The following is a 17,621-nucleotide window of genomic DNA, read 5'->3' as shown; positions in this document are numbered from 1 at the left end:
CTAAACAATTAGGGTTTTTTAAAATCAAAATAATTTCTATTTCAAAACTATTTCAAAAACACAAAAATTATCTTTGTATATTTTAGAATTGACATGTAAATTAGATACTGCTGCAAAGGAAGTATTACTACTTACTGCTGGGGGAAAAAATTCCTTTATCATTTGCAAATACTAGTTATGTTACATCATTTCCTTTTGCTTCTTTGTTTCTTTAAATGGGATGGCTGATGTTGTATTTTTTAGTAACATACCTAATTGAAAACAAAATACACTAGACTATCATAAATATTTCATCCTAACCCTAAGTAACTATTTTAAATTATAGATGTGCTATCTAGGCATCTGGTTAGTATCTACTTTAAATTCTTTTAATTCTAAGTAAAGGCATTAAATCTAGGAACTAAAAAATGATCACCAATTTAAGATACAAACATTTTATTTATGGCTTTACTATTTTTAATATTTTTTCTCTTTTAGATAAAATGCAACAGTAAATATACAACTTTTTAAATATACAAAGTAAGTGACCAGCAACGTGGAAAACAGAATCAAAATGACCTTGAACAACAGAAGTACTAATCAGAGTAATTTCCAATGCAAGGAAACAAAGTACTGCATAATTTTAGTCCTTTGGGCTGCTATAATAAAATACCACAATTCTGGAAGTTCAAAGACCAAGATCAAGGTTGTTAGCATGGTTGAGTTCTAGTGAGGGCCCTCTTCCTGGCTGCTACCTGGCACCTTCTTGCTGTGTCCTTACATGGTGGAAGGGCTCACAAGCTCTCTAGGGCCTCTTTTATTAAAGATAATCCCATTCGTGAGGGTTCTACCTTCACGACCCAAGCACCTCCCAAAGGCCCCATTTCTCAATACCATCATCTTTTGGGGTTAGAAGTTTAACATATGAATTTTGAAGGGACACTAACATTCAGACCACAGCAATAATTCAATAATAATTTGTTTCGGGGTATGTTTTTCAATATGCATCCTAATGTTCAAATTAAATAATGAAGTCATCCTCTGAAAACCCGACCCAGGAGGAGTTAAAAAGCTGACCAGTTTCCCATTTAGCCTACTGCTCAGCAACTCCCTAAAACAAACTTCTCTTAACTCTGCCCTAAAAACGGAAATGAAAAGGATAACTCAATTATTTAGATTTCAAAAAGATTTTCTGTATGAAAGGTTGAAATTCATTGCAAGAAGAATCTCATTTAATATGAGGCATTTCTTTGCATTTACAAGGACCAACTTGGATTTCAGAAGACTCAAGAGCAGCTGAGTACCCCTAAAACAGAGCTAGCCACCCTGCAGCCGTATATTTGACAAGTGTTCTGACGTCTCCTCTCACAGTACCTGGTAGCTTACTAGTTTATAGAAGTGATAATCATATTCGTCATTTATATCACTGTGTGATTTATTTTGTCTTTATTGCTCTGTTAAGAGCCCCTTTGTTATGTGTTCAATTCCATAAACACCGAATAAAATGTGTGCGCTTTGTGTTAGCTTTAGAAGGGTCTGTGTATCACTAATGTAAATACATAGACTTTACCCTACATAGCTTTTTCAGGAGTAAACTACCCTCCTGAGATAGATAAAAGATTATTTATAAATTTCCATCTATAAGAACAGAGCAATCACTAAAGAAGAAAAAAGACTGGTCTGCTCAAAGAATATACAGTCGTCCCTCAATATCCATGGGGGTTGGTTCTAGAATCCCCCTCGGATGCCAAAATCCGTGGATGCTCAAGTCCCTTATATAAATGGCGTAGTACAATGAATACTACAGACGAATTCTGAATCTATTTACTGTATCCAGTTTTGAGTTCCTCAGTTACAAGATTTAGAAAAAAGTTTGAAAATAATATAAATGAGGAAGGATTAAAGGAATTGGGACTTTTTAATTCTGTAAAAACTATTTTTTAAGTTTTCATTTTTATCAGTTATTCATAAACACAGACTCAATTGTCACTTAGGGTTTAAGAAAAACATCAGGCCCCAGTAAGAACCATTACCATCACTGAAAAATCCTTTCCCTTCCCATACCATCCTCCCAATACAGTTATAGCATAACTGTGGTTAGACCAATGTTGTCTTTCCATTACTATAACCAAGTAAATTATTATTATTTTCCTTTCCTACACAAATTTTTATTTTCTTAATAACTGCTTTCTTATTTGCTTCATTTTCTAAGCAACCCTAGACTCTCCCCAGATTTCTAAATCTCTTCTCAAGATGTTCATTCACCTCAAATACTGAAGAACTCTCCTCGAGACTTCTGAGCTGCCTCCTATCTGGAGAGATGGACCCCTACGCTTGTACAAAGCGGTCCTTCTGTATTCTCCCTCACCATCACCCTAGGAAAGCCTTTCTTCTCTCCCCTGTATTGGATCCCCTGCTTCCTATATCCTACATTTCCTCATCTTACTTTACTCTCGTTTAATTGGGTCTAGGGCAACCAACTAATCAGAGTTTGCCTAGGACATTCCTGGTTTTACCACAAGTGCCATATGCTGAAAAACTCCTCAGTCTAAGGTAAACCTGGATGGTGGGTTATCCCATTGGGAGCCCACGGGTTGCAGAAGGTAAATTTTTTGAAGACTTGGCAAAAGTGTCCTTATCCCACCCTAACACTTGATTGAGAATTTGGCTGGGTACAGAATTCCAGTTTGGAAATCACTTTCCTTCAAAATACTAACATTGTCTTCTAGCTTCCAGTGTTATGGCTGAGAAGTTCAAAGCCTTTCTGATTGCTGATCCTTTGTATTCTTTCTCTTTGGAAACTTTTTGGGTGTGTTCTTTGTCCCCAGAGTTCTGGAAATTCTGCCATGTACTGGTTGTGAATCTTGGTGTGAATCTATTTCCATCCATTGTGCTGGGTATCTGAAGGACTCATGTCCTTCAGTTCCACAATATTTTCTTGAATTGTTTCATTGATGATTTCCTCCCCTCTGTTCTCCCTACTGGAATTCCTATTATTCAGATTATTATTAAGATCTCTTAAATTGGTCCTCTTATGTTCTTCTCTGTATCTGCTCTTTTCTGTCTCTTCATGGTTTTCATTCTATTTTCTGAGAAATTTTTTCTGCTTTACCTTCTAATTCTTGTACTGAAGTTTTCACGTCAGCTATCATTTTTAATTTCAAAGAACTTTTTTCATTCTTTTTTGTTCCTTTTATGACATCCTGGTTTATTTCATGGTTTTTCTCTTATCTCTGAGAATATTAATGGCAGTTTTATGTTTGCTTTTGAAGTTATGCTTTTCTTGCAGAGTCTGTTTCATATAAATTGCTTTTTTTTTCTGTTTGTCTGTTTGTTTGTTTGGAGCTGTACCTTATACATTAAAGGCTTTCCTCAGATATCCGGCAATCCTTGGTTTTCTATTCACATTTATGTATGAGAAAATGAAAAGATGATCTGAAGCTCTGAACTCTGGGGTGCAGCCCACTGATAATGAACTTCACTGTGATGTGACTGCCTGAGCCCTTTACTGAGGAATCCCTGATATCTATATCTTTAGGTCTTTCTTCTTGGGGGTTAGATTCTTCAGAGAAGACTCTTCTAATCTCCTGTCTTTGTGATAAAGTCCTAGTTGCCTGCATCCTGGGAGCCAAGCATAAGTAAATAAACATTTATTTAAACTCCTTATTTTCAGTATAAAATGCCCATCCTAAACTATGTCTAATGTCTCTCAATACAGAGAACCTCTGTTTTACCGAGAACAAAGATCCCATCTTTCTTTGGGGAGGAAAGACTACAACAGCCCAGTGGCGTGGCGGTGGGGGGGCGGGGTAGGCTCTACAGCTCCTACTGCTTATAAAGGAGGTTCAATCAATCCTCCATATTTTAGCCCCTCCCACACCTCAACTTTCAGAGGTTCCTGAAGATACCAATTTCTAAGACTTTTGAGGATTCTGCCAAGTAAACTGGATAGGTCCTCGCCTTTCACAATTACTGACTTAGAATTTGGCTTTCTCAGATCTGCTAAGTCAGTTATCACTCATCCACCAGCTTTTCAGCTTCCAAGATTTCACTGTTACAGTATCCTCTCCTGCTTTTCTCATCCTTGAAAGTTTATGACTTTTTAAAAAATTCCTTTACTATAGTTTTAGTGGGGTCACAGAAGGGAATGAAATTATATTTGTGGTTCAATCTATCACCACCAGACTCTCAAGTTTATGCTGGACATTGCACAAATAAGGTTAAACACAGACTTAATGTAAAGAAAATTTTAACTTGAAAAATTAGAAATTATTTGCATTGTATCTTATTCCTTTAAACAGTAGCACCCTCTTCTCCTTACCTTCATCCATGAAATACTTGTTTACAGACTATCAACTGCTAAGGGAGGGAATTATAAACCACTACTTATAAGCAATCACTTTTGAAATAAACCAGGATAAATCAATGAGAAAATAAGTCTGAAACACAAAAATATGATTTTCATGCAACGCTTCAAGATCAGGTCCATTGTTTTTAGCCTTGCCTGTAACAAGTATAATGGCATTAAGGCATTCAATCAACATTACCAAATGCCTGCTATGTGCTATGCACTACACTAGCACAGGCAAGGTGGGGAGGGGCTGCAGAAGACAAGTTTCCAAACAAATTAATCCATACATGAAAAGTCATGCGAGAGTCTAAGACGTGCCTTAATTAGTAGAAGAGTCAACACCTCATTATAGCCAGAATAAAAGGTGAGGGTGGTAAAAAAGGGCAGCACAAGAAAATCTGGGGGATGATGGAACTGCTCTGTACCTTGACTGTGGCAGTGGTCTACCTTTGTCAAAACTCACAGGATGTACACCAAAAAGAGTGAATTTTACTATAAATAAATTTTTTAAAGAATTTTTTTTTAAATTTTAAAGGTGTGAGTGCAAAATAAATATAAACAAAGTTTTATAGATAGATAGATATAGATATATGGCGTTAGGTGAGGTAGATCAGAGTAGGCGGGGGGGACAAAAGTCATGGTGGGCCAGAGTAGGGTGTTGAAAGCTGAGATGGATAAAGGTATCCACATAAAAGGGCTGCAGTGGCATCACTTCTGGGATATTCTTGCCAAAGATGTATTATCATGAGGAAACAAACCCAAATTTAGGGTTACTGCGAATGCTGCAAAATAACCGGCTGGCAATCTTCAAAAGTGTCAGTCATGAAAAGCTGAGTTGAATGTGAAGACCTAGTCCATACTGCGTGACAGTAGAAGACATGACATCCAAATGCAACATGTGATTCTGAACTGAATCTTTTTGCTATAAAGGTATTACCAAGACAACTTACAAAACTTAAATGAAGTCTAAGGATTATATGATAGTAACACATCAGTGTTAACATCTTGATTTTAATAGTTGCATTGTGGTTACACAAGAGAATGTAGAAAATACACAAGAATATATTTGGGCATCAAGTAGGCAATTTACTCTCAAATGATTCAGAGGGGAAAACACTGTAGTGTACTTGGAATTTTTCTGTAAGTTTGAGATTGTTTCAAGTTTTTTTAAATTATTTTTTAAAAGTGAAGAAAAAGATTAGGGAAATAGACAAGAACCAAATCATTAAAAATTCTGTATGCGAAGCTAAGAAGTTTAAATGTCATCCTGAAAGCTATCAGTAGTCATTGTAGGATATTAAGCAGGATGCTGACATGATCAAAGGATCATGTTGTAAGTTTTTAGAAGTCCTTCTACTAAACAAAGGCCCTGGATGTGTAGGATTCACAATATTTTCAGGTTAGGGGCACATGTAATAATGAGGTTACAAGTTACTTAGCATTTAATGAAGAAACAAAAGCATGATTAATAAGTTCAATAAGATCCAGGAATGTAATCCATTTAGACATGTTTAACACAGACAAGTCAACTGAGCCAGATGCACACAGAGGTTGAATAAAATCAGGATAACCCAAGAGCTGCTGTACTTAATTGGGATTACCACAGCAACACAGGCAAAATAAACAAATACGATCATACTTAATCAAAACCTCAAGCAATGTGACACGGTGATGGACTCCTGGAAAAAACTGTCAACTTAGCACACATCAATCAGAAATGGGGTGACACATTACAAAGGCATGCAGCAAAAGGCAGAAATAGAAATCACACTAGACTTGCAAATATTATTGTGGTTTTAACCATAAACTCTAGGAAAATCTTTGTAAGTATGGAATATGGAGAAGCTTTATGATATCATATCAGTGCGTCAGCTTCACCACATACTTGAACTTTTAGTCTGTTTTTAAACATTTCTTAGTTATGATTTTTGGTAAGGGAAAGGCCAGAGTTAGCTAGCAATACAATCTCAAAATGGGGCTTTAGACATCGTGGGCTTTTCCTACTCTTTTCAAACAAGTATCTTTTAACTCTTGGGACAGAACACTTCTAAGGAAACACTTAACTACTTTCAGTAATATCTGAGTCAACTTGGGGCAGTAGCCACTCCCAGTAAACCAGAGATATTTAAGGATGGGATTCTTGTTGCAGCAGGGAAACTACACCGCTTTTACAAAACTCTCATAAAGTCTCATGAGCTTTGTCCTATTTCACAGCCACGACAGCCTCTCTCTCAAATTCTGTACCAATGCAATGGTTAGAGAGGTAACTGGATTAAAAATTGATCAAGCTCTACCGAAAAAAGAAAAATCACTAGGTTAGCAGGAGTACCTTTGCCAACCAGGAACTGCACGTATAAATATAAGCTCAAAGGCATGCATCAAGTCTTACTGTCCTTTGTCTGTGAACACATACACACCCCATGCACAACTCCACACTAACCATTAAATATTGCCGAAGGGCTTCTAGGTGATGCAAATGGAAGTGCTAAAACATGTTAAACATGAAAAGGATAAAGGCAAGTCATTCAAACCTCCACCTTTGGAGTTTGACATAAATTGTGACAATATTCAAAAAACAATGTGGTGGAAGAATTTAGTAACCACTTTCTGTCACATAACCAGTTTAAAGGCTCTGACACTGCCTATGGATGCTTAGTGTACACCAGCATTTCCCCATCTCCATCAGCTGTTCCTCATAAAAAGGGTTCCAAAGTCAAATGACTTAGGCAAATCCTAGGTAAAACCAAGTTAAAAGAAGTTTCTGCACTGCAGAACTTTTAAAGACTTTCGCTATGATAATGTGCTTTGTAATATCCAAAGAGAGACGCAATAAAACTACCTCCCAATCTTACACATCCATTGAACTCTAAATTTTCAGAATATTCATTTACATCTCTTGAAACATAGTTTAGGAAACACTAGTGTACAGTATTAATTTTCTTCATACTTACAGTCAGACCACAACATGCATATTTAATGGATGCTGCATAATCTTTAGTCCATAAAAAGTCCTAAGAGAATGACACACCAATAATTTTTCATGATCTTCTGAGCTGAGGTCTAGAACTCCACCACTGATTTGCAGATTGGAGCTACATAAATATAAAAATAAGGGGCTGGCCTGGTGGTGTAGTGGTTAAGTCTGCATGCTCTGCTTCGGCAGCCCCGGGTTCACAGGTTCGGATCCCGGACATGGACATAACGCACTGCTCGTCAACCCATGCTGTGGTGGCGTCCCACATACAAAAATGGAGGAAGATGGGCACAGACGTTCTTCCTCTTTTTGCTGAGGAAGACTGGCAACAGATATTAGCTCATGGCCAATCTTCCTCACCAAAAATAAATAAATAAATAAATAAAACATAACTAGCCATTTCATAACATTTGCTGTTGGTGATAGAAAGAATGGGCATTGGCTTAATATTTACTGAAAAACAGTTGTTAGTAACAACAAAACGTTCCAGTGCAAAAATCTTATCCTAAAAGAAGGAATAAGATACTGTTTGCATAATCAAACAGGGAAAGACATCTCCAGTGCCAATATAATTTAATAAAATCTTATCAGTAAGAAATGAATATGTTTGTTAATGGTGACATAAAGTTATTTAGATCCTTTATTAGTACAGCTATACATTTCAATTAACCTTTACAAAAAATGGCATTTTAGTCCTTCCTCTTATCATAAAGCTAGACAGAAACTTAAAAAACAGAATGGGAAAAAAGCTGACAAAATACAACTATAAATCACCAGAAAAGGGAAAATCCTAAACCAGCTTTCAAACTTTTGGCAAAATAAGCTATTACTAATATGTCCATTTTTACAGATGATAGAATGACTTAAAGAGGTTAAGTGACTTGCTTAAATCACCCAGCCAATAATGAAACGAGTCCCTCAAGATCCAAAGCCCCTGCTGGTTACCAGTTTACTGGTTTAGAACAGTAATCTTCCAGGTTGAGGTATTCCACTTGCAGATCTTCACCATGGAAACTCTAAGTAAATTTAATTAAGCTTTACTGACTATGAATAGAGCAAACTGAATAGAAGGTGTTTTTTCATTGATTAAGCCAACGGTGATGTTTAAGCAATTTGAAATAAAACCGCAAGTTAACAAATGATTGCACATGACTGAATTAATTCAGATGCATTCTTAAAAGATTGTTTTCATCCACATAAGTAGTACTTTCTAGCATAATTAGATTGGGGTGAGAGGAATAGTACTGATGTGGAAGAATTAAAGAGAAAAATAAATATATATCAGAAGAGAGAGAAAAAAGACTAATTTATCCCCCGATAAGCTATTTGTCTTTAAATAATCAAGTTGAATTATCTTCTGGTACAGTCATGTGTCGCTTAATGACAGGGATACATTCTGAAAAATGCATCGTGCGATTTCATCGTTGTGCAAACATCATAGACTGTACTTACACAAACCTAGATGGTATAGCCTACTACACACCTAGGCTATACAGTACTAACCTTATGGAACCACTGAAGTGTATGCAGTCTGTTATTGACGAAACGCCGTTAAACAGCCCATGACTATTATTACCTGCCACCCTAATACCCGAATAGAAGTTTATGGTAATCACAGAGTTCTAGTTGCTCCCATAGTGCTGAAACAGCACCAAACATATACGGTTTTCTCTTTAATAAAAGGATCGTATCTTCTGGTTTCTTTACACTACACGTAAATAGGAGCTGGCACTTGAAACCCATAGCTTCACAGATACAATGTTATAAATAATAGTAAGTTCCCACACTAGTCCAAAAGTCTGAAACCAACAGCTTAGCTAAAACATGTAACCTTAGAAAAAACCATACTTAACATAATGGAGTCTAAAATTGCCTAAGTCTATAATCTTTTCCTCTTAAATATTATAAAGTAATGAATAAAATTGTTTCAGATAGACAATAGTTTTGTAATATGTTACATTTATAGTAACTAAAGCTGCAAAAGATACGGTGAGAATTGCTATATTTATTGTGAATGCCTATACTTGAAAAGAAAGTTTAATTAGAGCAAGAAAAGGTCATAAATACAGACTGCTCAGTAATTTCAAGGACTTTAGGGGTTGAAAGCACTGGTTCATTTTTATATCTGATTTCACTCTACTTTATAGGGTATTTTTCCTGGACGTAATGGTGCACCAGCATCACTTTTATGCCACTCCACCATGATTAAGTTTATCTTCCAGTTCACATGACTATCACCCAGAAGACAATTAAAAGTCCACAACCACTAAGTAAAATATAACTTACTCAGATTTGGATTTTCTCTCCAAACCACATGGTATCCAGTTGCCCTCAAAATTTATCTCTTCTAACCCTTATACAAGGAACAGCACGACCTCATACTGAAAGAGTATTTCCCAAATGGTGTTCCATGAACACTGGTTGCCATCCATCTTCCAGATACAGTGGTCCCCCCTTATGCACAGGGGGTACGTTAAGAACCCCAGTGGATGCCTGAAACCATGAATAGTACCGAACCATATATATACTATGTTTTTTCATATACATAACTATGATAAAGTTTAATTTATAAATTAGGCACAGTAAGAGATTAACGACAATAGCTAATAATAAAACAGAACAATTGTAACAATATACCGTAATAAAAGATTTGTGACGTGGTCTCTCTCAAAATATCTTACTGTTCTGTACTCACCCTTCCTATGATGTTGATGGGAGATGATACAATGCCTACGTGATGAGATGAAGTGAGATGAAGGACGCAGGCACTGTGATGTAGTGTTAGGCTACTATGGACCTCTGACAACATGTCAGAAGAAGGGTCATCAAACCAGGACGATGTCGATGGTTGGATGTCAGGAGCAGACAATGTCTGTAGCTGACCGAGGGCAACTGAAACCATGGCAAGCAAAACCGAGGATAAGGGGAGACTAATGCACTCTGCAAAAAGATGACTCCATAATCATATAAACCTTATAAATTCTAGTACAACCTGCAGTTCTTTTAATGCCTAATTTCGTTTAAAATAGTTTCCCAAATTTAGTTAGCCACATAAACCTTTTCCCCCTCACAAAGCACCTATTAATATTCCATGGATTTCCAGAACACACTTTGAAACTAGCAAGGGGACTACAGTGAATAAGCCCTAATCCCAAAATATTAGCAAACAATTCATCTGAGGAAGAATTAAGAGGCAAATAGTGAGATTGGAAAGTGAGGAGTCAGGTCTTCATGCCTCCTGTTACCACAAAAGGCAAAGTGCAGCTCTCCTGTAGCAGCAGACAAAGCAGCACTCGAATGGGGCGAGGGGTGTAAGCCAACAGAGGGCTGGCCATTCCCCACCGACTAACTGGAATAAGCAGTGGAAACTGTGGAGACGAAGTGCGGAGCAACCAGCTGGGAAGAGCAATCCTAGAGCTCTTATCAGCATCAACGGGGAAGAAAAGGAAATCCCCTAGATCTAGGAAGAAGTTTTATATGCAGTGACAATAAAAGACAGCCATTCACATACCTGGGATGACCTACACGTACAGTGTGGTCATTCAAAAACAAAAATCGATATAGGAAGAACTTCTTGACTCATTAAGATACAGGAAAAGCAGCTGAGCAATTCTTGGTCTAGCTACGGAAACTTGAAGTCACTCTCACTGGTAGTTGCATGAGTAACAAGGGATGAGAAAATCTGTGGAGCTAGCAAATCCTTCTCACCTACATGTATGTTCTCTGAAGTTCATGTGGAGTAAGGGGAAGATACAACAAAAAAAACCACTATTAATGTCTCTAAGTCATATGGTTCTCCCTAATGTTCAACAAGCTTATACAACTCTGACAATCAATGGAAGGCAACATCCAAGAGCCCAAGTCAGAAAAGGAAAAATGACAAACGAAAAGGAAATGAAGCATCAAAGACAATACAAAGGAGTGAAGTTAATTCTTCTGTCCATTACGTTCCTCTAAATTAAAAATACCCCATCATTCACAGGCCAGACTGAAGTAGCAACCCAGGAAAACTGTATTCATGCCCACTGTCCCATTCTCCCTCTCTCCTTCCAAGTATCTTGTCCCTACCTAAACTCCTTCCCTTCGTTAAATTCTTCAGTCTGTCCCTAATTTTATCATGGGTGCTTTCTGAAAAAAGGAGCTATGTCTATAATCTTTTTGCTGTTAAACAGTCAACAAATTTTAGCTTCATTAACACCGAGTTTCAAACACTTGATCCCAATCTACAGCAAGACATACAAGAAAACACAACAGTTTTGTATAACAATACTTATTTCTACACATGATGTACATGATATTTTCTATTCTACTTCATTAATTTTTTAAATGCTGGTTGGACTTAGCAAACAGATTTTAAAACCTATCAAAACCAATAAGATGAAAAACAATGAGACACATACACAACATACTGGCAATAACTATACCATCGTATACCGATAAATGCGAAAAGATTTGGGAAGAAATTTTTTGACTGTCATAGAAAAGTAATGCAATAAAATATTAATTTGCACCAACTTCAGTTCTTTTACCCTAAAATAGCCTGGGCTTACTATATAATATTAATCAAGTCCCAAGAATTATGGGACATTTCATAAGATTTCAAATATATTATGCTATTTATTTTTATACTGCTATGCTAAGGTATGCCTTACATTTCCATATGAAATAAATAAATTCCTAAAATTCTTAAAGTGTTAATTCTGACATCCCTGTTCTCACTCAGAGCAATATATTCTTTAAAAAAAAAAGAGCAAGGGCGGGGGGATAGAAGAGAGAAAAATGGAAAAATTATAGCCACCACTTATGGAACATGTTTCTACCATGTGCCAGGACTGTGTTAGATCAAACAATTGTACTAATATATATGAATGATAGTGAATAACTATCATTCTTAGACTAGACTATTAGGTGGCTAGTAGTATTAAGTGTCCAACCTATATTTCTGATGACATTTATGATGACCCTAATTGAGGATTTAAATCAAAATAAACTTAATCATCTATTAAATGAACATTTTGATAATTTGGTATGACTAATAAATTCTACTAAGCAAAAGCTAACAATGAGGAACAGCAGCAGTGAAGAACAAAGTATCCTAGAAATGATTCAGATCCCTCTAATCAAGCTATCATCACCTCACTTAATTGACTCACACATGAAAAAATGTGAATAAGCTTTAAACTACTCTAATGAAAAGTTTAAGCCACAGTACCTGCTGATTTGCTCTAGTAACAAGTTTATTAAGCATCTGCACCATTGTGTGTGTGCATACACTGAATAAGCTATAAAATTACTATTATTTAAGGATAATTTAAATGAAATGTTACAAAGTTCAAGACTCAAGAAGCACTGAAAAAGTTATCCACAGACAGCCCTGTTTCTTTTGTATTAATATTATATCTATTTTTTAAGTAAATTGGCAAAGAATTCCCTAGAATTCCAATTCTCATTTCAAAGTAAAGCGTAGCTAATTCAATGAATAATGTACTCAGTCACTACTAGCAAATTAATTTATAATGTAAAAGTTATTTTTACTTCTACAACTCGACTGTAAATTATTCTAGAGTTATACTACTCATATCAAAACTATTATTTTATAAACAAACATATGAACCATAATTATTTCAACAACTTAAGAAACAAAGGAGACAAAACATAGTCTTTCAAATCTTATTGGGTATAACTAGAAAACATATATTATTAAATTTAAAAAGCGATCTATGGCCATAAGGCACTCTAATCCCTTTGCTCTGTTGCTCATTGGCTTAATCCTCTCTTCCTCTCCAGAGCTTCACTTACTTCCTCTTCAAGCCATCAGCAACAAGAGCAAGAAATGCTGCTGTCAAAAAAAAATCTGACTGTCAATTTTCTTATCGTCATGATACTGTAATGAAGAAAACATTAACAGCACCAATTTAAGAGTGAAATGGACCGCAACGTGAAATAAAGTGAAACTGATGGAAATGAAGCAAGGCAGACAGAATCTTGGCTGACTCTATTTTTAAGAGCCTCTCATCAGCATAAAAATAAGGCACTTCTAGATGACACTTTCATTAACATACACAGCCAAACACAGACAGCACATAACAGAGTATTAACTACTACTTCTCTCCTGTTGCAAACACTGGGTCTTTTAAAACTCAAACTAAAAACTCTACCATCTAAGGCAAATCTAAATGATCAAATTTAACCCCAAGAAACAATCCCTGTAAATTTCCATCACAGACCAAATAATATGTTTAAAAAATTAAATTGAGGTCAATTCACTACCTGGAAACTTCCTTAATCTAACTTGTTTTTTATATAATGTTAGGTAAGAAGAATAAAATACGACAATTCCCCAAAATATAGTAATCAATTCATACACGAAGAACAGCTGATCTATTTCAATACTCATACAAAGAGAAGAGACTAGCATCCTTAAATAACCTAAATTCTCAAATAACCTAAAGATAGTAAATACTACTATTCATGCTACACCTCATGACAACTTTTTCATTCTTAACTTTCTTTTCTTACTCCTTGCCCAAACTTCTGTGGTTGGTAAGTCCCACTTTCAAGACCTCATACTCCAACTTAAAAATGCTTGAGACTTAACAGACACTGCCTAGCCCCAAAGTGTACAAAGTAATTCCTTATAAATTCTAGTCTATTGTTCTCAATTACTGAGAAACACAATAGCAGTTTACTTAAGAGACTGTACATTTTTGTTATGTCATATCAGACTTCCAAGAAGACAAAATATGAAGGATGCTACTAAAACTTAATTTACTTTAAATTCTGAAAAGTCCCTGGTTTGAAATTATTTAAAATATATTAGGGGCCAGCCTGGTGGCACAGCGGTTAAGTTTGCACGCTCCGCTTCGGCGCCTGGGGTTCGCAGGTTCGGATTCCCGGCACCAACCTCCGCCCTACTTATCAAGCCCTGCTATGGCAGGCGTCCCACATGTAAAGTAGAGGAAGATGGGCACAGATGTTAGCTCAGGGCCAATCTTCCTCAGCAAAAAGAGGAGGATTCGCAACAAATGTTAGCTCAGGGCTAATCTTCCTCATCAAAAAAAATAATAATAGTATATATATATATAAATTAAATAAAATGTATTTGGCCAAATACTTATTCGACTTTTGGCTTATCTGGCTTAAATTAAATATGTATAAACAAGATTTTTTTAATATAGATATAAGAAACGAAGTCTAAGAAAACATATTTAATGGAAAATATAAATTATTCTGATAATACAGCAAAATATCTCACAGCATAAAACTACTGTGTAAACTCTTAATAACCAAAAGGCAATTGAGGACACGGTTTTCTTTTATCGTAATTTTAAAATTATATTTACTACTGGTACACACAAAGAGTTCTCCCATGATTTTGCAGATGAAAAAGAATAGATATTAAATGACAATCATAATCAGAGACTAGAGTGTAGCTATGGAACCATAATTCAAGAACTGAAACTCTAAAAGTACCAAAACTTTTCAAATCCCCAAAAAAAAAAACCCAATAAAAACTTTCTAAATATACAAAACATGGGATGTAAAACTACATATGCTTTATAAAATATTTTACTTTACACATAAAAACAAAAGACATACAAAACCAGTATCAAAGTCAAAATTGTCTCACTCTTAAGAGAGAAGTCATTTGAAAGATGGTTTAGAAGTCTTACATTCCTAGTATGAGTCTAGTAGTCTTTTTTAAAAAATCATTCCATTCATATGTGTATATATATATATATATTTTAAAAACCTCATGACACCAAGTTGCTAGAAAACTTCTGATACTGACAAGCTGAATAATTAAAGTTATTACGTGTAGGCAATCTTGATGAGTAATTGACCTGACAAACTAATTTTTAATAAATTTCAAATCCAAAAAAACGAAATAATCACCAATTGACTTTTACTTCAGGAAAATAAAAGCTTTCCTTGTGAACAAAGACATTTTAATATAAAAACTTTCCAACAAACTAAAATTATTAGTATTCCAAAGGTACAAAATATGTCTTTGGCTAATATCCTTCAAAGGCCAATGTACCAGTACATGTCTGGGTGATGGTGTGTATTCTTCCAACAGAGAACTGCTGGACGTTCGAATGTACTCGCAGGTAACGTCGGAAGCAGAAGAACTTAAGCCAAGCCTTCAAGCTTGAAGGTCACATGGAGTATTTGCTCTCATCATTATCTATTCGACTACGGTAGGTCTTCTAAATCACATCTATATTTAGGAGAATGAAGGCAAAAATCTAACCAGTTAAGACTTGAATTAAATTTAGAGTGAATTTAAGTCTCAGGCGGAAGCTGCTCCCAAACATTCTCCACCAGCTACTATCACAAAAATTTTAAACTATTTATGTCATGCTATCCTACAAACGTGACAATTTTTGGAAAGTCCATGTTTAGTAGTTTCCTTTGCTTGTACTACGTAGACATGAAATAAAACCCACTCATCACTACCTTCAAGTTCCCGTTGACCTAAGATATTTTAACATCTCCTCCCATTTCAGGAGTCATTTCCAAAGTCTGGGAAGGAATGTTTCCACTAATAAATACCTTTCAACTGAATGTCTGTTACACCGCCATGCATTAGGCAACTGTGAGCAATAATCCATTTTGCCCATCACAGAATTATCCAAAATCTCTTACAGCTGACCTAAAAACATAATTTCTGCCTCATCAATGACACATTAAATCAAGGCAACAATTGAGTAGCATACTTTTACTCTGGGGAAAATATTTACCAAAAACTAGAAAAAAAATCTTGAATAACTGGTGTCTATTCTTTTATTGTATATACAGTATATTTAAATATATATACCCTATATTATGTATTTAAGTATATAATACAAATATATAATATATATGCAACATATATAACTCTCTATAACAAGTGAATCATAATGTCCAGCTAACGAGAGTTTTTTTAAACACAAACTTACCCCATTCCAGGTATTCAAGAATGTTCTTCTCTCTTCTCAACGGAGAATTATTGCATTCATCATACAGGCAGATGAGTATATCCAGTAGCGTTTCCACACTGAAGCACTGCCCATTGGTCTGAGCGGGCCCGTCCAAAATAAACTGCTCTAACTGCCTCAAACGCACTTCTCCAGACATGTTTGCTTCAATTTCTGCTGGTTTTCCTTCAAATTACTACCACGATTTTTACTGTGACTATGGGAACCTAAATCTTAAAAGGTGCGGTTTTAAAAACAAACCACTTGTTATTCCAACAACTGTCACGCAGTGCCGGTGCTGAATTAAACATCCAACACACCAGTAACCTCACTTAACTGAAGCGTCTTCAATTTCGCACATATACATATATTTTGCGGGAAAGTTACCATAAAATATATATTTAATACATTTTAAAAAGCATAATACAATTAACTCGTATATTTAAATAAAATAATAATTAAAAGTACAACGAACCAGAGAGTCAATACTTTAAAAAAAAAAAAAAAAACTCTTCTCCTTCATTCAAAATTCAACTCGTGCAACATAATCCTGAAACGAATCCGGTTGCATCATTAACGAATTAAGTCCGATCTGCAACAGCGAGTCACTTCCCAGGAAGAAGGAAAATAGGAAAGGGAGGAAAAAACCAGAATGCACATAAGGGGGAGGGAAAACCAAAAATTCTGCTGCAAATCCTCCCAACCACCACTCGGATAATGCATCAGCGGCGATTTCTCCAGCGGGGAAGGGAGGGGGCGAGGTCCCTGAAGCAGCCCCTCGGCTCGGGGCACGCCAAGTCGTGCCCGGGGGAGGCTCTTCCTTTCTCCTCCCGAGCTCCTTCTTTTTAAGGCTTTGCAGTTAGTCCTGCTTCCAACGGACTCCGGTGAACACTCTTCATGTTGCTCCCCGCTTCGCCCAGGGGCCTGACTGGCGGCGCGGCCGCGGGTGGGGACGCGGGCTGCGGGCGGCACTCGCCCCCGGGCTCCGGGCGCAGCGGCTACTCGGCCGCCCGAGCCCGCTCCATGTCGGGGGCGCCGGCCGGCCTGGGCCGCGCGGGCGGAGAGCCCGGCCTCGCCCACACCCGCACCGCGGCCGCCCGCCGCGGCTCCCGACGCCCTGGCGCGGGGGTGCTCCCTGGCTTCAGAGGACGCGGGCGGCGGCGGCTGAGGCGGCGGCGCGGGCGGCTCCGGCAGCTCCTTCTGCCCCTTCTTCACACCCCCGGGGTAAGGGCATCTTTGCCCGGCGAGCGGGGAGGCGGCCGAGGCGCAGGAGGAGGGGTCGCCGCCGCGGCTGAGGAGACCAGAGGCTGCGGCAGCCCGGCTCGCAGCCACTCCCTTCCTCTGCTCCCCCGCCCCC

General features: G+C 37.1%; 1 protein-coding gene across 6 annotated transcripts in view; it reads right to left on the bottom strand.

Annotated features, from left to right (window-relative positions):
* CDC42BPA (CDC42 binding protein kinase alpha) overlaps positions 1-17,398 on the bottom strand; it is a 310,403-nt gene extending 293,005 nt beyond the window's left edge. The window contains exon 1 of one of the 6 annotated variants that reach the window (XM_058533588.1): positions 16,247-17,398. In XM_058533588.1, coding sequence (XP_058389571.1) covers positions 16,247-16,424 — 178 coding nt within the window. In that variant the 5' untranslated portion in view covers positions 16,425-17,398. The remainder of the gene's footprint in view (positions 1-16,246) is intronic. The other 5 variants (XM_058533583.1, XM_058533582.1, XM_058533586.1 and 2 more) reach the window with 5 other exon arrangements.
* Between the last annotated feature and the right edge of the window lie 223 nt (positions 17,399-17,621).

The sequence above is a fragment of the Diceros bicornis genome, chromosome 38, assembly GCF_020826845.1.
Source record: "Diceros bicornis minor isolate mBicDic1 chromosome 38, mDicBic1.mat.cur, whole genome shotgun sequence".
NCBI classification, from domain to species: Eukaryota; Metazoa; Chordata; class Mammalia; order Perissodactyla; family Rhinocerotidae; genus Diceros; species Diceros bicornis.
The sequence above is the reverse complement of the archived record's forward strand: the minus strand, read 5'-3'. Positions and strand labels throughout refer to the sequence as shown.